General features: G+C 33.0%; 1 protein-coding gene across 1 annotated transcript in view; it reads left to right on the top strand.

The window, feature by feature from the left end:
• LOC113232454 overlaps positions 1-24,577 on the top strand; it is a 28,108-nt gene extending 3,531 nt beyond the window's left edge. The window contains exons 2-3 of the mRNA XM_026467195.1: positions 5,657-5,784; positions 23,532-24,577. Coding sequence (XP_026322980.1) covers positions 5,657-5,784; positions 23,532-23,708 — 305 coding nt within the window. The 3' untranslated portion in view covers positions 23,709-24,577. The remainder of the gene's footprint in view (positions 1-5,656; positions 5,785-23,531) is intronic.
• Positions 24,578-24,903: the final 326 nt, after the last annotated feature.

Raw genomic sequence — 24,903 nt, 5'->3', positions numbered from 1 at the left:
ATTAACTTTCGTTGTTTGAAAATTTTATAATAAGATGTGAGCGCTGGATGAGGAAATCTCGGGTTCGATTTCCGGTAGGGTCAATTTGGCAAATGAACTTTTCTAAATTCCGCTGCTCTGGTACTCGTAGTACAGGAAATGCCGTGATTTGAAACCGGGTGTCTGGTACATTACTATTATTGTTACTAATAATAATCTTTCATTGGTCAATTAAAAAGATAATTTAAGAAGACATTATTCACTTATATGTATATATAGTACACAGAAATCGCCAATTCTTTCTCGTCTTTCTGCTACGGAAAAAATAGGACTAACTTTCTATGCTCATTAAAAAACAAATATCAAAATTAGTTTATTTCACGTGCAATACGATAGAAGATAATTAAAACTTTTTATATAAAGAAATTTGTTGCCAAATTTTGTTGAAAACGGTTAACGGAAAGTGGGTGAAAACCAATGAAATGGATTTATCCCCAAATTTGCCACAGGGATATAATTTTCTTTAAATTTGAACCACTGATTTGAACACATGAGTTACCCATTGTCCAATTAAAAAAATCATATATAATCTATGTATATCTACAAAATAAAAAAATAAAGTCGAATTGAGAACCTCCTCCTTTTTTAAAGTCGGTTTAAACTAGGAATAACTTGATAAGCTCATAAAAAAAAAATTATCTAAATTAGTTTATTTCACATGCAGTACAATACAAGAAAAAGAAAATACAAGTTAAGAATAGACACACATGGGAAATGGGTCTATGACTCATCTACAGTGGATTATGGAGGCACACTGCCCTCGCTACTGTTCTTTTCTTATTATTTACTATCATGTAACCCTTGATGATTAAGAACACACAAAAAGTTATCAAACACATACACAAATACGCTCGTGTTGAAAGCAATTCACATTTACATCACAAAAAGATACATTGGGTTGTCAAAAACGACCACGCGATATAGAAGTATAAATGAAAAACGTTGACAAAAATAATCATTTCCTGCTTTTACTTGTAAAATTCAGCGCTAAGTGTCATTGATGGTCTTTACCAATGTCGTGTCCATTCAAAGAATTTTGTAAAGACTGAAACAAATGAAACCGGAGAGGATATGTCGGGTGAATACAGTGGACGAGGTTAACACACATCCTAACCTAACTAAAACTATTACCTTTTTGTAAAGATGTCCGTGGTTTCCATTATCATGATGAAATATGACACCTTTATGATTCACCAGTTCTAGGCGTTTTTCATTAATTATAAACATAAAACTTTCCAGCTTGTTTTTAAAATACACGCCAGATTATTTTTAAAATGACCAAAGACAATAACATTTTAAAAGAAGAAAGTTCTTTTTTTTGTTCAAAGTTAAGGCTAGTGGCAAGAACAGCACGGATTTCTAGACCAACTCATTAGATTTAACGTCAGGGTAGATAAGACTTTAAAGGTCGTAAAGTATTATATATTCGAGGACGATTAATTTGACAAATAAGATATCCGTTCTAGTCTAGTATTTGCACTTATATAACTACTTGTCTATATTTTGCCTATCAAGCGAGTAAAGAAAGTGAAAGAGATTTACCAGGGAGAGCAGCTGGTATATGTTCATAGTTAATATATTATAGAATAGAAACATGTATGATAGTATGTATGCGTATGACTGTCACAATCTTTCCCATAGACCTTCACACGTACATTACAGGTTCTATTACGAACTTATAACAACCTCTACACATCATTAGCGAAGAAAGTTTTTTCGCAAATTCAAATGGCGTCTTTTGTATGAAAAATGTATTACACAAATAATTAAGTCCCATTAAAAGTAATAGTCACGTAACTTTTACCTTTTAATTTAAATAAAGAACAGATAAATGGAAACTGAAAATCTAGTTTTTTATTTTTAATGGTTTGCGTGGGAAAATTTAAAATTAAAGTAATTGTAATTTTCTTTGTATAATTAAATACTAAAACTTATTCTATAAAAATAAAGTATGTACTTTATAATGACTATAGTATAGTTTTAGTTTCTAATGTCGTTTAACACTTAACTGCCGCAAATATAGTTTATTTTGAACTTTTAAAAGAATAACTCTAAAGTCATGAAGGAAGGAGATTAAAAACCTTTTCACTTTAGAATCATTTTGATTTTAAATACGTAAGAAAAGAAAACACTTTCAACGTGTTATCTTAATTATATAAAATATATTGAATAGTACACTTTGATGTTTGAAGAAGAAACAACAACAGAAAGCAGTCATTTGCTCATCACGCAAAACTCAGAGAAAGTTCGTTTTCGTTACTATTTTTCTGGAATCTATTCTTATAATTCAACAAAAGATGTATTGACTTCTGATTTGCGTAATCTTTTGTTATAATTTCATGAGATTATAAATAAAACGTGAGTTGGAAATATGCCCCCATAATGGCTCGACTGTAAGTCGAAAAACAGTCAATAAATTCTTAAATAACACCATGTAACACGATTTTTGTTTCTGGGATATCAATATCATTTTCCAATAGGTTCTTAATGATTGTAACATAAAAATATGAAATAACTTTTCACGTTGTTTTTGTAGTCAGGACAGTGAAAAGTTGAAATTCGCGTATCGTTAAGGAAATTACAAATTTTCTTGTATATCTTTATTTAAAAACAAAAAGGTAACATTATATTTCAATTCATTAGCATATTTCAACCAACATTCTACAAATTAATGACAAAGTACGTAGAAATGTGCTTATTTGCGAGATTATGTAAATACAACTATTTAAAAAAAGCTCGAAAATATTTGAATAACCCACGTTTATTTCTCTCGTGGTTTGTGGCTGTCTATGTATGTGTCTATGGCACCCGCGATACAAGGTTTCCCTAATGCGGGGCTATGAGTGTATGCGTTGTTATTATTTTAGACAATGAAAATTCAAAAACCAACTTTTTTATTGTAGTACTGATGGACCAAGTGAGACCACCTGGGCCCTAATTCTGCTAATTTTCTTCAAAGCACTGGTCACTGTCCTTAGCTACTCCACTGAGATTATATTGAAACCATGACAATATTTGTTATTCTATTAAAATCACAAATGGCGACACAGAGTTTCCATAGTGTGGAGATATATAAGAAAAAACAAGGAAGCTATGCAGTGACAGCCACAAAAGCAAAGTCGCAGAGGTATAGTTACTCTTTACTACATACTTGCTGCTAAATTAATACAAACCATATACAGAACCTTTTTGAAAATTTGTTAGGTAGTGTAATCTTTGTACTATTTTGAGTTATTGAATTGCTTTATCGTCGTTTTTAATTTCAAAGAATATAAAATAAAATTAAACAGAGACTGTATTTACAGACATCGAGAATAAACAATATGCCACAAAGGGCTACCTATTGAAAACAATTTTTTCTGCTCAAGAAATTACTGAAATGTGAGATTACCGATTTGAAATTGCTTTGAAAGGAAAAGTAAAGTCAGAAGTAATTCTTTATAATGATCTTTGAATTTCTAATTTCAGACTATCGTTTATTGACGCTTCCGTAAAACTGCAGAATAATCATGTTTGTACATGTAACTTGAGTTATGCGATCGTTAGCAGATCATTATTTCAAAAAAGGACTTAATAATGTGGAAAAATTATAGAAATAGATTCCAAAAAAGATTAGAAATTTTAAAATAATTAGCAAGTATATACATAGTTCTCTATTTCGCATATGAAACCAAGTATAGTCGTAACTCGAAAATGATAGAATTGAGAAATAAAACTTAACTTAAATTGAAAATTAACTTTCTGATCGCATTTTCTCATTTCTATGGATAGATAGATAGATAGATAAACTTCAGTTGGAAAGAAAGAAAAAAGAAAAATCAGTCATTATACACCGCTCAACAAAATAGATACAGGAATTATTCCTTTTTTTCAGATCTAAATACGTTATTTGTTTTATAAAACTAACCAACGCCGTTTCGGGCTCGTTACAAGTCCCATGTTCACGGCTGTAATGAAAGTGCAAAACAGGTTGATTTGCAATAATATTAAACGTAACTGGTTGATGACTTTACCATTTTAATCACTAGTTTTAAATTACTTTAGTTTTGGGACTTGAACTGGGCCTAAAACGTTGGTTTGTTTGAAAAAACCAATTTAATACAATATGGATCCGAAAATGGAATAGTTTCAATTTATAACAATCGCGAATACCTAAGAACCCGAAAATAAATACTGATTTGAAAATCGATCTCAATATTGAACGAGGCAATAAATAGAAAAGCATAATTATAGATAGTTTGTACTTCATTATACTTGGATTACATAATTATAACTTTATAAAAAAAATTACATTCAAAGTTTGTGGGATCTTCTACCTATTTGCCAAATTTTGTTGAAATCGGTTATCGGAAAATGTATGAAATTTAATAAACCGGATTCATCCCCTAATTTGCCACCCTTATAGGTGGAATATTTTCTTCAAATTTGAATGGGAGCAACATTGACGTACCCCTTTTCCAACAAAAAGAAAAAAACAACGAAATCGATTTACAAATTGACGTCGGAATAAACGCATAGCGTACACACACAATAGAATACAGGGAATTGAGAACCTCCTCTTTTTTTAAAAGTCGGTTAAAAAGAACTGACACTGACACTACCACATGGTAATCGCGAGTGGTACAAATATGTCCTCACTCAGCAGTTGACGCTACGCAGCACCTCAGTGACTTGAATAATAGTCAATGTTGCATACCTCTCTTAAACGTACGTGTCATTTCAATGTTGTTACATAAATTTTCCTTCTTCCTGTTTTCCCTCAACAAAACCCAAGATTCAGGATATAGTACCAAACACGCGAGCAAACGTGTAGTAACGTAAGAAAAAAGAAATGTTACCGTGTATCATTAGGTAATATTAGTAAGTGGTAAGGCAATGATTACCTTTTACGAATGAGTGGACAAAGAAAACTGATGATTGCCTTTGAACAAATTGCAGTTCCTCAATTTGTAATATGAGCTAGCTTGTAATTCACAGTATGAATTTGTAAAGAATTCTTTTGTTTCCTGTTCATACGCACGGATTTTTTCCAATGAATGGGCATTTGTTTTTTTTTAATTGGCAGCAATAATATTTTAAAAGGCGTCTGCAGAATCAGTGGAATGTTATGAACATTAATAAAATATTATTTATTAGTTAGTTAAAATTCTAAATCATAATTATATTATTTTTTGCATATTTTTTATTATAACTACTTTCATAACTTGTTACTGTAGAATTAATTATACGGAAAAATGAACAATATTTCAAATTATGGATTAGTAAAATTAATTACTTCATGAACAATTATAACTTTTTTGAAATATGAATCATTGAAAACTTGTGAAATTACATGTATTTTTCAAGTTTTATTGAAATCGGTTTCCGGAAAGTGCGCGAAATCGGGTTCATCCCCTTATTTGCCAACTTTAGAGGTGGAATATTTTTTCAAATGTAAATGGAACCAATATTGAAGTACAACAAAAAAAGAATCACAAAATCGGTTCACAAATGCCGAAGTAATCGCGTAACATATATACAAAAATACAGTCGAATTTAATACCTCCTCCTTTTTTGAAGTTGGTTAAAAATATTTAATAATTTTTAACTTTTAACTTTATATGCTGCAATTTTTCAGGACGAGGCAAAATGAAAAAAATGATGGGAATGATGATGATGGGAGCTGCAATGAAGATGGCTGCAATGATCCCTCTCGCAATCGCTGGTCTCTTCGTCCTTGCTGGAAAAGCTCTCATCACTGCAAAGGTATGAAAGATTATTTCTTTACCTGGTAATGTTTTTTCTTACCATGCCTTCCTCATTATCGTTTTGTACCTTGTTAACCGATGTTATAGTTAAATGAAACATTAGAACTTATCTTATTATATATGTTTGCGAATTCAATTGGATCAGACCACAACGAATAATAAATAGACGCTACCATCAAATTCAAATTTAAGTAGAAGTTTCAGAATTGTGATGCTTAACTGGTAATTTAACACTTTCAAGAAATAAATTATTACAATCTTCATAACAATATTTTATAACTTTTGGAAGGGTAACAAAAAGTTCAAACAGTTTAACAACTCACAACCTTTGTTTACGTATGAGATTGAAGTTCCAATGACTCCAAAATAAAAAAGAACAATACGCAACCGCGTAATAGCACAGGAAACAAAAAAAAATGTTGCTTTATCATCATAGACATAATTTAAGAACAAAAGTGACACATAATAGACGTTTACCACGAAAACTATCATTGCCGTGGCTTTCACGAGATTACTTGATGCCTGGGTTCCCATGACTAATCTTGTAACCTTAAAACATGTTCAATGTAAAAAATCGCTAAGTAATCATGTTTTTAACTAAACTTAAGACAATACTAAATTGAGAGAAAGATGGTAATTATAAAAACCCAATTGTCGTTAATTTTATTGGTGCACTTTCCCGCAACCTTGATTTATTGTTAGAGACACAAAGACCGTGGGAATGACGTCATTAAGTTAGCGACGAGTACGAACATCTAAGCATCTTGTGGGAATGTACTATTTTGATTTTGTACATAGATAGTTTGAACTACATTTGGTACGTGCCAAGAGAAATTAGCCCTTAGTTTTCTCTCAATCTTGATGAAAAATAAATTTATGGTGGTGTAAATAAACTTTCTTCTTATCGAAATATACCATTTAGAGCAGATTAACAGGCGCATTACTACTGAGTTTCTGGAAATTTTATTGTTGTCTTGCTGTTATGGACATTTCTCTTGGAGTAGGTATTTCTTGCTTTTCGATTGATATATAGAGTTATTTATCATACATCGTTTCTCCCAACACATTAGAGGTTACTCTGATGTCATCAAAATGAATGATTTACAACATTACATAGTGTGAAACTAAAGAAAATCATTACCGTCACACTTGCAACTTAGATGTATTCATGCTAAATATGCTGATATGTGGCAATAATATTTCAGATTTTAAACACTTAAAATATAATTTATTTGTCACATAGGGTCTATTATTTTCACTCTTCTTAAAACAATTTATATTGAATGTTATTTAAATAAGACGAGTGCATATTATTGGGACATTCAATAATATGTACCTACTGTGTGCCACACCTAAAAACACACAAGGTGTCAAAAATCTCTGTCAAAATTGTACATTAACACTACACGCATAGTGTTTAAAATTTGCTGGTTAAAAATGGTTTTGTTTGTACATACTTTAACCCTCTTAAAGAGTTCTTCTATCTACTTTTAATCTCAACAATACTCCGAAACCTCTTGACCCTTATTTTAAAAATAACAAATGAATTTACCGATAAGCTCTTGAGCAACTTTCTTCTTGCGAATGACAATAAAGGGCTTTGACAGACTGATAAATGATGTATAGAAATTTGAAATAGGTACGTTAACAATCTGCTTATTTCATGTTGGGTAAAAAAGAGTGAAGCGAAAGTTTAGTACCACTTATATAGTTTAACATCTTTACCTACAAATCAATACTTATAATTATGCAGATTGTGTATTATATTGTAAAATATTAAAACGTAAACTCTATAACTGCTGAGTCGTGCAACCATTGCGATGTTCTGTACATTTTAATGGGATTTAAATTTAATTTCCAATTTTTGTATCAATAACCCAGTGAAGGTTAAATTTTATCATGCATTTAATTTTACCACCGTCCCTCCGCATAAAGTTGATAAAATATTTAAAATAAGCGCTACTATTTCACAGGATTCATCCTTTACTGGGTTCGCGGAATAGCAAATTAATTTACTTCCGTTTCATGAATGGAAAGCAACGCCTGAATCCACCTATTTATTAATTCAACATTTTCCAACAATACTCGTAGAAATTAAAGAACAAACTCAGTACAGAGTACTAAACAACCGACCTCAAAAGTTCGTGGAATTACATCTATTTGCCAAGTTTTATTGAAATCGATCACGGGAAAATCCGTTAACCCTGATTCATTCCCTAGTTTGCCACCGTTAAACGTGGAATATTTTCTTCAAATTTATTTAAAATTCTTTTAAAGAGGGTACCTCAGTAGTATTCCCATTTGGGAATACTACTGAGGTACCCTCTTTAAAAGAATCATCAAACTCGGTTCACAAATGCGATAAGTTAATATGTTAATAAGAATTATCGCGTAACATACATACAAATAAAAAAGCAGTCGAATTGAGGACCTTCTCCTTTTTTATTATAACTTATTTGACATTCTGGCGATTATAAATCAGTTTTAAAACATCAACATACACGTATTCGTAAACACAATTTTTCGTTCCTATTATTTCAAATAATCCCATACTTGTATAAGTAAATGACAGATTAAAGTGTTGTGAGCAACTAAGTAAGTAATGAAATATGTGAGCAATGCTGGCGGCAGTGACAGTGGCATAGTTGGCAAATGATAGTCGACGAGCCAGCTAGCGTAGCTTGACAAGCATTCAGTACAGCACTGTGGTTAAAGTTAAAGGTAAACGTCATGAACGTAGGGTTAGCGGATTCAGTTTTATTGGCAGTCATGCGTCAGTAATTATTACACCTAGATATTTTTACGATCAGAGCGTAAAAGTATCTTCTAGGTGAGCATGTACAAGGTCAGGAGGGCACGTCAAGTTTGATGCGTAAGACTTAAATTCAAGAACGATCCAAACATAGTCGAAAGCTTCGAAACGTGCTCTTGGCTGTCAGGTACGATTATGAACAAACGTAAACCTAAAAATGCGTTATTTAGATTCCAGTTATAGACAAAAATACCTCAAATTTTTCGGCTTATCACATGAAGATGTGTCCAGGATTAAGAATTTCCTGTCTACCCCCGTGAGAGCCAAGGGTCATGGATATCTATCAATATCAACCCGTCACAATTCCTTAAGAACCACGGTGTCCCTAACGACTTTGGTATTTCTTTTAATGGCGAATGAAAATACAGGTGTGCGTTAGAGATAATGTGTGGCGTGAAGACGCTACAGTACCAAAATTATTAGGGACACCAGGTGTTTTTAGAATGCGTGACGAGTAAGTCTATATCAAATGCAGCTTCACAACAAATAAATAAGTTGCTTGGCAATGGTGGTTTTCTGTTTATGATAGATTAAGTATTTTGTAACAGCTGATTCGATTCTGTTATTTCAATGCATTAAGAATGTGATATTCTGGTTTTCCTAGTGTAAAAAAATACATACTGTTATCTCAGGCTGAGTCAAGAAGTAATTCAAAACAAGTAGTCTTTTTCACGATTTTGATAACGTGGCGTCCGAAAACGATATGTGCAGTTGCGTTACAATTCATTTTTTTTTTTGTAATTAAGGACAAATTTAATTTATTATATTTTTTAAATTAATATTTACAGTTCTTTTTTTTTCATTTTTAAAATCTTTCTCACCAAAATCATAACGGACACACGTACGTGGAACGTAGGACGCGTGACTAATTAAGTGAGACGATTTTGCAAAAGACAGCGTGTATTAACACGAAGTTATCACTTTATCTTCTGACGCTACGAAGTTTCCATCCCATGACTAGAAACACTGTTCTATTTATTTCTGGAACGCTGTAGTCACGATCCTCAAGTTTGGTTTCACTGTTTAAATCTAGACAGGTCTTATTACAAGTGAATCACATAAAACATTTTCATTATGAAACAATTCCACTCTGTATATAAAAATAAAAACTTACAAATTCTACACAAATAGTCGGCATTAGCCCATAAAAGCGTTGACCGAGGTAAATTACTCGAAATGTTTTTGAAATGCAAATGTCAAGTTTACACGTGAAGAGCAATTTCTATGATTGTGTACGTTGTTAGGCCCTACACGTTACTGTTTAGATAGAAAAAGTTTATGGAAGTTTTTGTTTACTTCTTTGTGTCTATAGTAGTCTATAATTTACCTATACGTGACAAAGGTTTTACTCAATACTTTTACATGCTATTTTACCATAAGCAATATTTTGCGTAATACTATAGAATTGCCAGCTTTAACATAAAAATGTACATAATATGTGAAGCGATACAGACCCAGATAATAGTGTACCTATGATTACGTAAACGCCCAAATTTAGCGCTCTATACTCTATATGACTATAGGGTATTAGGAAAACTATGTTCTTCATACAAAACTAAGGGCATATTTGCTGGGGCCTGAAGCATGTATATTTAGTACGTTTATAAGTAATAATAAACATTACACAACACCACATACGTTGCTATGATCCCAAAGTAAGTAACTGAAGTACTTGTTCAGAAACAATGACTGTACCACAAACATCCAAACCCGAGACAATATAGAAAAGTGTTTTCTACGTTGACCCAGCCGAGGATCGAACCCGGGGCTTCAGAGATGGCGACACCATGAAAACCGGTGTGCAAGCCACTCGACCGCGGAAATCGTCAAAGATTTAGTACATCTTAATGTCATTGTACGTTTAGTGCTTTTCCCGTTGTAGTTTATACGGCCTTAAGAAATCAAATCTATTTATGAATTAAGCATATTTAGAACATTATTTCATATTTTAAATGACGTGTAAAACAAATTTTAACTGACTCCGTGGCCGAATGGTTACCATGCTGCCACTGCCACGCAGGGGTCCCAGGTTCGATTCCCGGGCCGGGAGAAATATTTGTATGGCCTACATTTATTTCCCTCGTAGGTTTGGGTGTAATTTTTGATTGTCTATGTGTGTCCATGGCACCCGCAACACAGGGTTTCCCTAGTATGGGGCTATGCTTAATAAAAAAGAAATTAAGTCAGAAAGTAATTGCCACTTCTTTCTTCTGCAAAATAAAGTATTATACTATTTTATAGAAGTTTTACGTAATATAACTTAGTGCTTTTTAAATTAATAGTTCAGTTAACCATTAAACTACAACTAATTCCATATAAATGCAAACTTTCACACACGAACATTATTATGCAGTGCAATAACCTTAATAACTAAAGTTTAAACTGTCGGATCTTCAATTACCAGTTAATACAAACATACGCTTATTTAAATAGAAATGATGTACAGAAAACAGAGACCTGGATTCTAAAACCTAAATAGATGGGAAAGTTATAATGGTAGCTACTATAATGACTGCATGTCTATAAAAGCTGTATAGTGGCTGTGCATATCGTCTAATGACACGAGAGTCGTGATGCGGCGAATTGCTTACAATGTCGTGTGAAGATGCAAATATCTTTAAATATTCAATAAAGATAAACTTATAACCTTCTGTGTCACCATCGCTATCATTATCATCAATCCACTTAAGTCATACTGCTGTATAACTCCATAACTCCCCCTGATCTAGTGCGGGTTGGGGACATTCTTCGATATTCAGGTCCCATAAAGATGTTTACGAAATAAAACACCCTGTACTATAAATAGACTAACAAAATTAAGGCAAATAGCACCTCATATATATAACGTCATATCTGCAAAATTATAACTTTATTTATTTAAAAGTGTTTTACATAGTGCTGTCGACTAAAATATACTTATACACTAACAAACACGTGCACTTTGACAGGCATCGCAACGTTTAAGGAAGAGAGACACATATTAATAAAATTATAATTTATCCTGGAAATACTCGTCCACATCGTAATAATTTTTCAATGGTTTTATGAATTTATTAATGTTTGGAGAACTTTTATTAATTTTTTTAGAAGAGATGTTTAAGGATTCTAAAAACGAAAGTAGTCGATAACATTATAAACATAATTTGTTTTATGTAGTTCGTATTATTTTACGACTTTCATGCGATACAAGCACTTTTAACGTATGATAATTTTATCGTATGATTTATCGCTAATAGGTGACAAAGGTCATTCATAATATAAGAGTAGCATTTGTTATTTATGATTATGGGCACTTTTAAAACTATCTAATAAATTTCACGTATATAAAACACTAGTGCGTTAGGTACGTTACACAACAAAGGTACGTTATTGACGACTGAAGCTGTTTTAACGCAATTACATTTAAAGAAAATTAATGTCATTTCTGGTCTTTTTCTGGTCGAATTCTTTATGAGGTTCCCATATCAAATGCATTCAATGAAGCGTTAATCAAAGAAGCAATAGAAGAATAGAAGAAGCAATTCTATACATATAATGCATAATATTAAGGCCCAAAACCCCGGCCTTGTGAAACACCCGAGTAAGTGACACGGGAGTCCTACAAGGACCGGTTTTTGGGGCCGTTATAAACTGAAGGACCACTTGAGGTGACACGGTACTATTATTTACATACTGACACATAAATACATAATGATTGTAGTCATTCACCTTACAGCAATTTCCATATTTTTCTCACATCTAATTGCTTTCTGTATATGATGGCCTTATATCGGCTTAGCATTAGTGACATTGATATTTGTGCCAGTTTACACGTTATAAGAAAACAATAACAATCATAATCGATGTGAATTAGAGGTCACTGAACCTCATTCCCATGACTTGATATGAGAATTAGAAAAACTGAACGTGAAGTCATACCGAGCCTCTATAACAATGGGGAAAATTCGTTCTTATGATCTGTTCGCTTATCATAAGTTGAGATTTACGCGTGTTCGATACTATGTAGATAACACATTGTATTCTGTTATCTTTTAGGTTCTAATCTAAATACGTTTATTCCTTTACAATTTATGAGTATGGATATAACATTACTATACTTTCGTATTATTTTTCGGGTAATTTATCCTTTGTATTATGAAATATCGCTTTTCTTTTTTTTTCATTCGCATTTTTCCCGAAATGAAATTACCTTTGCAGGAAGTTGTACAAAAATATTTTAAATAGTTATAATACAAGTCGATTTCTTAAGTTGTTGAAATTATTACACATTTGAAATAAAGCAATTTTTTCGGATCTGAACCGTGTATATTTGTTTTTTCAAGCAACTAACGTTATCAACCTGTTGTATCTAATATTAATGCAAACCAGCATATTTTCCATTATAGTTTCAGCCGTGACCTTGGGACCTGTAAGGGTTTGGACGGTTGGGACGTTTGTTTGTTGAAAAAACAAATGTACATGATTTAGACCCGGAAAAATTGTTTTATTTTCAATATAATATAAATGTTAAATGCGGTATATATACAAATATTTTGGTGAAGTCCCCAACCCGCATTGAGCCAATGTGGCTGACTATGGCTTCTACCATCTCCTCAGAGGAAATTCGTGGCCTGTAGTGGTACGAACAATGGGTTAATGATGTTTATTTTCACAATTCAGTCTCTTCACCAACAAATTCACATGTTAAAAATAGAAAGCGAGATAAATGATACAACACCGACAATTTACCAACGCGTGCGATTCGTGATTCGAGCGTGAATTGTAATTAGATATTTGCGAAAGGTCAACGAAAGTGAGCTTTAAGCTTCATGTGTCTACATACAGAGCTTCGAATTTGACGAACAGATAGATAACGGTTAGAGTACAAAAGATTAGTGTATTGATTTTAGGGTGCATTTATTTTTTAAAAGATAAATTGTACTAATATCAGTTGTACACGAAGTTTTATTTCCAATGCGATAAAATAATTCCACTCCGAATACAAATTCATATTCAAATATTTAGATTAATTTTTTTTTATCTCATATTTTATAACAAATTTATGAATCAAATAACACAGCAATGCAACAAAACTATTATTTACATTCATAGTACTTAGAACTATGTTGCCAAATCAGTTTTTTTTATTCCTACACAACACATAGTTTTTTTTGGTTAGTTAGTTAGTTTTTTATATGCTACGATTTAAGGCATATTCTGTCGCACTGGTTCAATACAGATTGAAGAATTTTGTTTTATAATTATTACTTAATATTTACTCCCTACTGGATGCAAGTAATGCTGCACTACCACCAACACAACCAACCATTTTGTGCCATTATCACTTGTTTACCGTTCTTTCTGTCGGTGTGACTCAAAAAAAAAATTGTTCCGTACGTAGATGCCATTTGACCTTAGACTAATTGAATAACCCGCGGCGGACATTTTGATATCATATTATACCGCTGACAAGTGAAAGCATGTACCTATCCCGTCATTTATCTTCATTTTTTCTGTATTATTGTTGATTGAAAGTGTTGAATGTGTTATTAATAATGTTAAGGGTCATCATTAGTGTATTTGTTTGGACTTCATTGTGTTGAGTATCGAGGTGTTAGTTGTTGTTAAAAAGAAGTGTCCTTAATATTGCAAATGCCTTACTTATCGTGGAACTTTTTAAGTTTCCTAAGATTGCACTGGTTCTCTCTAACTTTAATTTCGCTACAGTGGAGTTTTGTCGTAGAAATAGGTGTGGTAGTATTTACTCAGATGGGTTTCACAGAGTCCTTTTATTAGTATAATTGTAAATTTAAAAAAAACTCGACATAAACAATTCGTGGAGTTACATCTATTTGTCAAGTCTTATTGAAATCTGTTAACGAATTGTAAAAAATTACAAACTCAATCTGTTTATTTACTTGTTTTTCTTTCTGTTTTATGTATGTTACGCGATAACTCCGCCATTTGTGAACCGATTCTGATGATTCTTTTTTTGTTGGAAAGAAGGTACCTCAGATGTAGTCCGATTTCAAATTTATTGAAGAAAATATTGCACCTCTAAGGGAGGCAAACTTGGGGATGAATGACTTTTGAGGTCGATTTTTAGTACTCTGTATTGTTTTCAACTACAACAACAAAAAACATTTTACGTAAACATATGTTATACCACGCTCCGTAATTACCAATACAAAAACCTTTATGCAGCAAAACAGCATTATAAAAGTTTATAATCTCAAAATTAAACAATTAGTGGTCGTTTAATGGTATTCCATAATACCTGTACGGTTTACTTAGAATCTAGACAAAAAGCCCTCGACATTGTCGTCCTAAACTAGGTCGGTTATTACTCACATTGTTTTCTCTCGGCCTAGGCAAACTTTCTAGCGTCTAGATTATAACGATAACTGCTGCCTTCCAGGGAATTCTTATTGTCGGTTATTTCGTCTAAATCTGTGAAATGATATAATTTGAAGTATAATATGTAATAGATCAATTGTATGTATGTACTTGTATGTACTACTTAAATATTTGTACAACGGACATTTAAAAAAAATGTCTATTTCATATACAATTTTCATATCTGTTGCAGAGGGAGGTTATTCACTCTTTGCTCATTCCGATCACTACTTATTATTTATTATACCACTTTTCTCCAAATATTGTAACAGCAAATTTGCTATCTAATAAATTGCAGTCACGTGTCTATTAGACTTATCTTTCAGTGCGTAACCACCCCAAAAAGGTGTAAAGATCAAATTGAAACTTTTACAGTATAACAATATGTTTCAGAACAAAACATTGGATCACACATGAATCCACATACTTTTCTTCTTGCAAATCTATTTAGTTCACTTTTCTTTCCTATACTTTTAATTAACGACCTCCGTGGTCGAGTGGCTTGCACACCGGTTTTCATCTCTGAGGTCCTTGGTTTCGACCCGGTCGGATAAATGTAGAAACTAACTTTTCAATATTGTCTCGGATCTGGGTGTTTGCGGTACTAGCGTTGTTTCCGATTACCATAGCACAAGTGCTTTAGTTATTTACTTTAGGATCAGAGCAACGTATGTGATGTTGCCTAATGTTTATACTATTTTCATGCCTCAACGAAGTTGTCTAGAAGAGATTTCTCTTACCGATATAGCCGCTTTTGCCCACATTAGCACTAAGTTATCTATGTACCGTTTTTGTTCTTGTTTGTGAACAATAAAGTTAATTCAGACAAAAATCACAGCGTATGTCTAGACATACGCTATGATTTTATGTACTAGTACAGACATAGCAACACTGTCCGCGCTCCGAGCGGGCAGTAGCCAGTAAAATTGAAAACAAAAACTCAAACAATATTCACGAAACGGTCGCTGCCGTCGCATGGGTCGCTAATTCTCGTAATTTGCTTTTTCTCGATTGTGTAAGTTAATACAGTCCACTAGCATTTTTTGCCACTGGGCTTAAATATGGTCCTTCGAGCCGGATATAACGTCACACCGTCCTCTCAGTCGAGAATCATATCTGCGTATAATACTGAACAATTTCTTCTTAGAGAACTAAATGCAATTTAATTTTTTTCTTTTTCAAAACATCAGCTACACTTTCCACGTAAAGTTCAAAAATCTTTTCACGGATTTGATATAGCCTAATTTGTACCCTTGGTATAATAAAACCACGTGATCTTACGTCAAAAGTGCTTCTATGACATGAAAGCTATAAAAATAATGCAATATAATAATATAACTCCCTTTTTTACATACAAAAAGTCATCGACTAATTTCATTCGTAGAATCTATTAAACTTATCCCCTGAAAAATCGTAAATTTACAGATATGGCCTTATCACACTACCGGTGTGAATTAATAAAAACAGTTTCTTTTAGCAATGCAAGTACTCAAGTTCTCAAGTGCTTGCATTTCTAAAGAAAGTAAAAAACTCTCTAAAAGTAATCTTCAATGATTTGAACCAAAACTTGCATGCTAATGTATTTCTCGCGTGCAACCTGATGCCAAGAATTCAGATATCTAGAAAGTTCCGAGGTCAAAGGGCAGGGGAAAGTAAAGTCCTCACGTATCGACCCTGACTTACCCACTTACTTAAATTATAACTAGGTACAGCCAAGATATGCCCATCCTCAACGTACACTCATCTTTACATTTTGGACCGTTTATATCATAGGAATAGAGTTAATTCAAATTTAAAATTCAATTTCAAAATACCAACTTACATTAGTAAATAACGGTGCAGCAAAATGAGATGTTATAATGAGAAATAAAATTAATGAACTAAAGATTACCTTAATTAGGAATCTTGGAATCTATTTCTGAAAATATTATTTTTAACAGACACTGGCTAGAGATAGATAGATTGATTTATATTTATTTAGTAGCAGTGGAGCTCCTTGTGAAAAAGTTCGTCCAGTCAAGTATTGCCACGGTACCTATTTCTGCCGCAAAGCGGTAATGTGTGCATTACTGTTTCCATTCCAGCTTTGAAAGGTAATGGTGCTGGTGAAATTACATGCACAGGGGCTTTGTCAACTTATGTCTCAGGGTGACGAGCGCATTGGCATTGCCTCTAGGATCTTTGCGATTTAAAGTCTGAGTGGCACTACAACTGCTATGAACAGGCGTGTCGCTTACGTCCAGGCGCACGACTTGGTATCATAAAAAATACGAGATAAGTCTTCTGAAATATTTTCTTTTTAGAAACCAATCGCCTATAAATATTAGTGGTACTAAGAAAGTATCTTTAATAACGCAAACTTGTTTCCTGACATCGGATAAATTATTTTAAGCATCTTGTATGTTACCTCTACCCAGCCAAGGTTTATGCAAACAATTACCAACAGGGAATAATTAACCCTTCGACTCTCTAGATGTTGGTATGGACCGATGCGTAACGAAGCGTAACTAATAAACATTCTCAAATATATGTGATTTAGCAATTAAATTCATAAATACGTGCCGCCATTCAGAAGCAACCATTAACCCACTGAGCCACCTACGCTCTTATCGAATAAACATATTCAGTGTATTTGAACTTCGGGAAAATTCGGAGACCACGTACATTTTCGAACGATGTTTCCACGAATCGTTAAACCTCAAAGTCATACAAATATTATAGATCCGTCAACAGCATTCGGATATCAAACTTGACGTATCTTTAACGCTATAGATGTAATTGCGCTGGCTCTCCGAATAATTAAATCTAACAATACTAATAACACACACTCACAGCCCCGCACTAGGGAAAAGGACACACATAAACGAGAGAGAAATATATGCAGGCAATACAAATATTCATCCCAGTCTATGAATCGAACCCGGGACCTCTCCATGGTAGTTCTGCATGGTAACAGTTCAGCCACTGAGGCAGTTAATCTAAAACACATTAAAGCTGCTTTCGGGGTACAAACAGGTGGTAGTACCTGCCCTAACAAGCTCTATGGTAACAGGGAACTCTACCACCGAGCAAATAATATACACAGTAATAAAAACGTTGCAATAACACACCTATTGTATTACCTGTCGCGGAACATAATATCTCAAGTTTCTTATGCTTTTGATTACTCTAAGGGATTTTCTATAGATCTATGAAAAGTTTCTCATAACAACGATAGAGTTATTAAATGTAATTAAAGTAATTAAATAACCTTGTCACCTCACTAGCTCGGAAAGGCTTTCTTTCTCATTAGAAATCTGCGCGCAAAAGCCTGTTTTCCACGCTAGCGTGGAAAAGATTTTTGAGATTCAAACTTGACGATGCACTGTGGTGCACCTAACTTTTTGTTTCGATGAAAAAAAAAACATAATAAACGTGTTGTTTACATTTTTTTTTTTTTCAACTATGCGATTTGTCGTACATTATTTTTGTAAATAAATCTGCTGGTATATTTTATGACATTAAATTGACTACGATAACTAATTATGTTTAAAAATAGTAATAATAAATAAAAAAAATGTAAGAAAAGTAAACATACCACCTGTAATGATATAGATTTTTTATTATTTGTTGTCTTTGGTAAAAGTCTAAAAAGAAATAAAATGTTAATTAAAATACTGAGCCACATCTAGTATAAGCAGTGGGCGTAGTCTGTTAGTAGCACCTGAGATCGTGTTGTCTGTTATTATATTAGAATGCGGGTAAAACTTTATTATTTAATAGTTGAACTACCGTCCTTGTACGCTTTCAAAAGAAAAAAAATTGTAATAATATGTCTCTCTGTGTTCTCATGTAAGCGAGTTATTTATAATTCTTAAGTGAGAATAAATGTCTTAAACCACATATTTATTAAAACTTGTGTAACTGTGTGATATAGTTCAACTGTTTTTCTTTCATCTACCATTTTGCTCGCTATAGTGAGGTGAAAAGTTGTGTGTTTCACACGACAGCAAAGTTGTTTTGCGTCTCGTGCCGTGAAACCCTCGTTACGTTTAGGATTCTATTTTTAAAATCTTAGAATCCTTCGCTTGCTCAGGTTTCAATACAAGCACTCGTGTCAAACAATAAATTTGCAGCCTTGCATAACAAATAACTATTATCAAACAATACTCTCATAAACCAGTTAGGTAATTGATTAGATAGGTACGGTATTTGACAAGTTAGGAAAATTAAATGCATTTATAAGCGATTAAAATAAACTTAAGCAATTATCATCGTCAACACATTACACGTTCTACTACTGGATACGGGTTTCCTTTAAAAAAACTTACGCTCATAGTATGCCACACTAATCCAATACATGCGGATACTTCACAAATTTTCCAGGGGTAGTCAATCTTTTTCGACATGTAAGTTTTATCACGAAATTTTTCTTCGTTAACGAGAGGCACTGCTACAAAAGAGTCATAACAAACTTAAAGCGATTAAATTTGAAAACATAACTGAAATATATTTCAAAATATCATAATTACATGCATTCAGAAACAGCGAGTTAGAATTAGGTGGAATAGTTTTTGTGGCTTCATTAACTTTTTGATTTGCTAAAAAAGGACAGATTCATTACACCATTTATATAATAATAATATGCCCGGCAACTACACCAGTTTAGTAGCAATATAGTTTAGCAGCAGTACAGCTCCTTGTAGTTTGAGTACCACGATAGCCAGACAGGCATATACACCGACAAAGGCTTCAAACTTACAACTTCCCTCTTTTTGCGTCAGGGATAATAAAGGTTTATTTCCTGATCTCACGTACCGTAAAAACTATATTAATAGCAGTAGAGCTCCTTAAAAAAGAGTTTGTCCAGGGAAGTACTGCCACCTTACCCATTTCTGCCGCCAAGCAGTAATGTGAGCATAACTGTTTTGGACTAGTCAACGTACGTCTTCTCACGTGACGGGCACAGTGGCAGTGTCCCTCAAATTAAGACTCTAAATGGCACTGCAACACGACTTATTCGTCCTGTCACAAATAAAAAACCTAGTCTTAAAGTAGGGAATTCCCTGTACTATGAGTACCAAAGCAACAAAATTCACTCTTACCCAGAACACCCAGACTAGAACCAATTTAGAAAATTTCATTTCCCAAATAGGGAATCGAATCCGGGACCTTCTTATCCAGCGCCCACAGTGCAAGCCGTTCGACCACCGAGATAGTAATGATTATATCTTATATGAGTGAGTTCAACGAAGCAATTAAAGAAAATTAAGACAACCACCCCATATGCTGCGAATATATTGTTATACTGTGATGCTGCTATCCTGTGTACGCGATAAGAAATACTGTCAAGGTTTAGCTACTATTTACTAACATTTATCTCTTTTATTTGCATAGACAAAGTAAAGTAAAGTCTATTACATTCTAAAATACATAAAACTTACAAATTTCTAAAGACGCAAAGGTATTTGACATAGGAACTAGGTAAGACATTTTTCGAGATTCCCGACGATTTTTTGACATTTTAGAGACACAAGATTGATGTTTTAGTCTCGATAATATCGAGTTGAAACTTTAGTATTTCAATTGAATAGTACTAAAAAATTTAACAGTGCTTTTTTATTCGTATTATTTGGACATGGTAACACTGTAAAGTGTAGCTTTTCATATTGTATGGATATTGTAAACGATAACATGGCAAAATTACATTAAACGCCCTTTCTTTCTTACGTGCCCACAATAAAAATCAAAATATTCACACAAATAATTTTCGATGAAATAATTAGAGTTAATAAGGCAATTTATTCAAATGTTATAAATTAATAACAGTAAAATAGTTCATCCAGGGAAGTACTGCCTCTGAATTTATTTCTGCCAAGTGCTGGTGAAAATCTCTCGAGGTGCAACTGTACCCGGGACTGGATGCGACTCAAATTTAATTATGTTTGACAAACAACCAATCCCGGGATCACTGAATACTCACATTTGGGCTCCAGACCCAGTGTTCAGATGCTACAAACCCGAAATTACAAGTACATTTGTCAACTTGAGCCAACGTGGCGGACTTATGACTTTAACTCGCATCTTAGATAAGATGCGTGCCCAGAAGTGGAAAGGTTGATGATGAGAAAGTACATTTAAAATATGGCTTAACATAATGACATCAGTATAAACATAGAAGAAATGCCAAACAAAACTAGAAAGTATTGGTTGGAAATAGCGTTGAGTATGCCGTGTACATCGGGTAAGAAGTGAATAAATTTTGCAATATACCTGTGTATATATAATAGCCTTCTGTTGATCATACGTTTCATTAGTTATCTTACGTAGTGCATTCTATTAGTGTTGATAGATTACAACTGTGTGGTTCCTTTTCGGGAAAAATAATGGAGGTTTTTTTTAAATTATGGTAAAATATCTTTTTTATACTTTGGACCATAAAAAGTAAAAGGATCTTCAATTTTAGGAAAGTAAAAAAATTGAATGATCAAATTCTTTTAAAGAACTTGCGAAACCAAATAATTACCACAAAGATTTATGATGCGAATGTGAATGGAAGTGTTTCAAGAGGCCGTCTCACAAGGATTTATATTGACCAGATCAGTGATGTCCTCAAAAACGCTGGGATCCGAAGTGTCAATAATAGAACAAGTTGTAAGAAAAGGGTAGTTGATGCATGTGAGGCTGGAAAGTTGTGTCATGATCTGTCTACCCCTCCTGTGGGACAAGGGCGTGAGCTCATGTATGTATGTATGTAAAATGCAGGAAGCTTGGTAAAAGGTGTTTGTAGTCAAATTAAATAACACAGATTTCTTATTTGAAGTACATTTCCACTATTAAGTACCGGATCCTAGTCTAGATGTTCCGGGTAGTGCACTGGCACTCGTAGTATAGGGAATATTAGTTTGAAACCAGGCAATCAGTGTGATTGTCTGGCACATTATTATTATTATTGGAGTTACACTATAGTGTTGAACCAAAACACGGCAAGTCCCAGTTGTATTTTGTAATTTCACCACAAGAAGAATATATCGACTGTTATAAGGGGAAAATAAATGTATTAATATTTCAATACACATATGTTTTCCTTTAGCCCTTACTAGGGAAACCCTGTGTCACAGGTGCCATGGACACGCACATAGACAACCACAAGTTACATCCAAACACACGAGAGATACAAATGTTGGCCATGCAAATAATTAACCCGGCCCGGGAATCGAACCCTGTACCACGCAGAGTGGCAGTTTAGCATGGTAATCGTTCAGCCACAGAGGCAGTAAAAATTATTCGAAGTAAAATAATAATAACTGGATAGAAGTCTTTGATATCTTATGTGCAAAACAAGTTAAATGTAACTTTCATATTATTATACACAACTTTTTCTTAAAGTACTGTTTGATAGGAAATTAAACTATTTTTCCGGATTTAAATCTCGTATATTTGTTTTTTTAAACAAACCAACGTTTCAGACCCTTTACAGGTTCCATGGTTACGGTTCACGTTCGATTGTTTGAAAAAACAAATATACGCGACTTAAATCCGGAAAAATAGTTTCATTTCCTATGTACAACAATCTCCAAAACCTAAGAACTCGATGTGCTGTTTGATGCGTTTGTTTCACAAAGTAGTAGTACAGCAGCTGACGACCTAGTTCTGCGTCAATGGCCCTAAAGGGCCGGCACTGAATCTATTCGAAATTATGCATTTTTTTATAGGAATGAAACTATTTTTTCGGATGTTAATCGAGTACATTTGTTTTTTTTAAACAGTACTAACGTGGCCATTGACCCTGTAAAGGACCCGAAAAGTTGGTTTTACGTAGTTTCATTTACGATGTATACAGTTATAACCCAATTATATTATTAACCCAAGAAAAAGATGAATAACTAATTGTCAATAATATTATTATCGACGTGCTTCGTTACATGAATAATTACAAAATTATCACAAATATAGGGTAATTCCTGTAATAAACAGGCAACACGCCGTAACACTGGTAGTTCTCTTTCGCCGCCGTACTGTATATGAGTTTATTTTTGGTAATTTCATTGCTCGATTTCGTAAAGCGAATGTAATACTTTAACTGTCGTTGCAAGTAAATCTCGTGCGGCTCGTATTCCTTGAGCCCTACGAGATTTTCTTATAATGATGGTGACGTTCGACCGTCTGTTTGTTTGAGGATAAGTGATATCGTGTAACTTTAGTGCCTCCTTTACGAGTAAAGATTTTTACTGTATTATGATTTTCACATAACTTAAATAGCATGATTTCTGAATTTGTAATAACGTTCATTATTTTGAAATTGTCGTTAAGCATCACAATTCTGTAGCACGATTTCTAAAGTTTTTAATTCGATTGTTAGTTTTGTCATTAATACAAAAAACCAGACTTGTGTTTCTGTGAATAACTAATCACCTATTTATATTTTACTTACAAATAACAATTAGAACCAGTAATCCAATACAAATGTTTTTTCAAGCTATTCTCATTCTTCAGGTACTCTTATGCAACAAAAAATATAAAATCGACATAAATTATATAAGAAATTTTAATTGAATTTACTTATTTCTCAATTCCAGATCGCTTTACTCCTCGCCGGCATAATCGCGCTCAAAAAGATTATGTCTCAGAAGAACAGCGGTGGCGGCCACGAGAGCCACGGCTGGTCGTCCGGAGGTGGTGGCAGCGGTGGCTGGGACAGACGGTCTTATAACGATGTCTCTGAACTCGCTTATTCGGCTTATAAGAAACTGTAATAGAACTCTAAGCTCTTGAAGTGGGATGTGATAGTCTTTGAGATGAGATACGTGTAAAAGTGTTAAACGTGTTGTGTTTTGAATATTATGAACTTTTAGAAAAGTAATGTTATTAATTCATTTATTAGAGGATGTTTTTATTAGAATTGAACATAAAGTTATTAATGGCTTCAGAACAACTAAAACATATAAGAAAAGTGGGCCAAATTATAGTATAACGGCATGCTCTCTTTTAGAATTTAGAAAATTCGACTAACGAATAATTAAATATTCAAATTTTTTGAATTCTTTTTATCTAGTTCCATACAAAACCGTCATCAATGAGACTATTGCATCTAACGTAGCTCAAAAAATCAATTAGGCGTTTCGACACGAACAATTTTTATAAACGGCTTTAATTTTTAATTTTTAGTTAGAAACCGAATCGGCCGTCTTTAATTCGTAAAGATGTGTCATTTTCTAGTTTCAACGAGACATTTGTTTCATGATTTTGTTTATTTTTTTTTACTTTTTAGTTATTTTTAAGAGACGGGGTGGCTGTTTTCACCAAAAACTCAGTGATATATTTTTTTAATGGGGATTTTGTTTTTATTTTTATTTCCCACCTTTATTTGAAACATATGTCTCGTAATTTTTAGTTATTTATATGTGCTATCTAATTTAATTAATTTGTAATACTAACCTAACTGGAAGATATGAGATATGGGACGTCTTATTATTTTTAAATGAAATTGCCTCATAGAGACAATACGAAGTACTTTTTATTAAAAGATATTTATTCTAGAAATAAGGAAGATGTAAGGATTTTTTATAACATATTTTATTTGAAACATTTTTGTGCCTGAATACTCATTAATTTATTTATAATTTTTGACCTGCGTGCTATTGTACTTTTAAGTTTTTAGTTTGTTTTATTTTTAACTTATTTTTTTGAAAAATTAATTTATTTCGTCAATAGCTTTAAAGAGTGTTAATTTATTTTTTTGTTTTGTATTTCTATGTCTAGTTAATGATGCATTTCTATGTTGTTTACGACAATTTTACTTTATGACGTGATGATAATGAATAAATAAAATTTAAAAAATGCGTATTTCTATTCTTCTTTTCTTCTTAGCAAGAGAATTCTATATTTACAAAACGCGTATCACGCATTTAAGCGTCATGTAGGCACAATTCACATTGCCGCAGAACGGAA

Source organism: Hyposmocoma kahamanoa, unplaced genomic scaffold, assembly GCF_003589595.1.
Source record: "Hyposmocoma kahamanoa isolate Upper Pololo Valley unplaced genomic scaffold, ASM358959v1 76, whole genome shotgun sequence".
In the NCBI taxonomy this organism is placed as follows: domain Eukaryota; kingdom Metazoa; phylum Arthropoda; class Insecta; order Lepidoptera; family Cosmopterigidae; genus Hyposmocoma; species Hyposmocoma kahamanoa.
The sequence above is the reverse complement of the archived record's forward strand: the minus strand, read 5'-3'. Positions and strand labels throughout refer to the sequence as shown.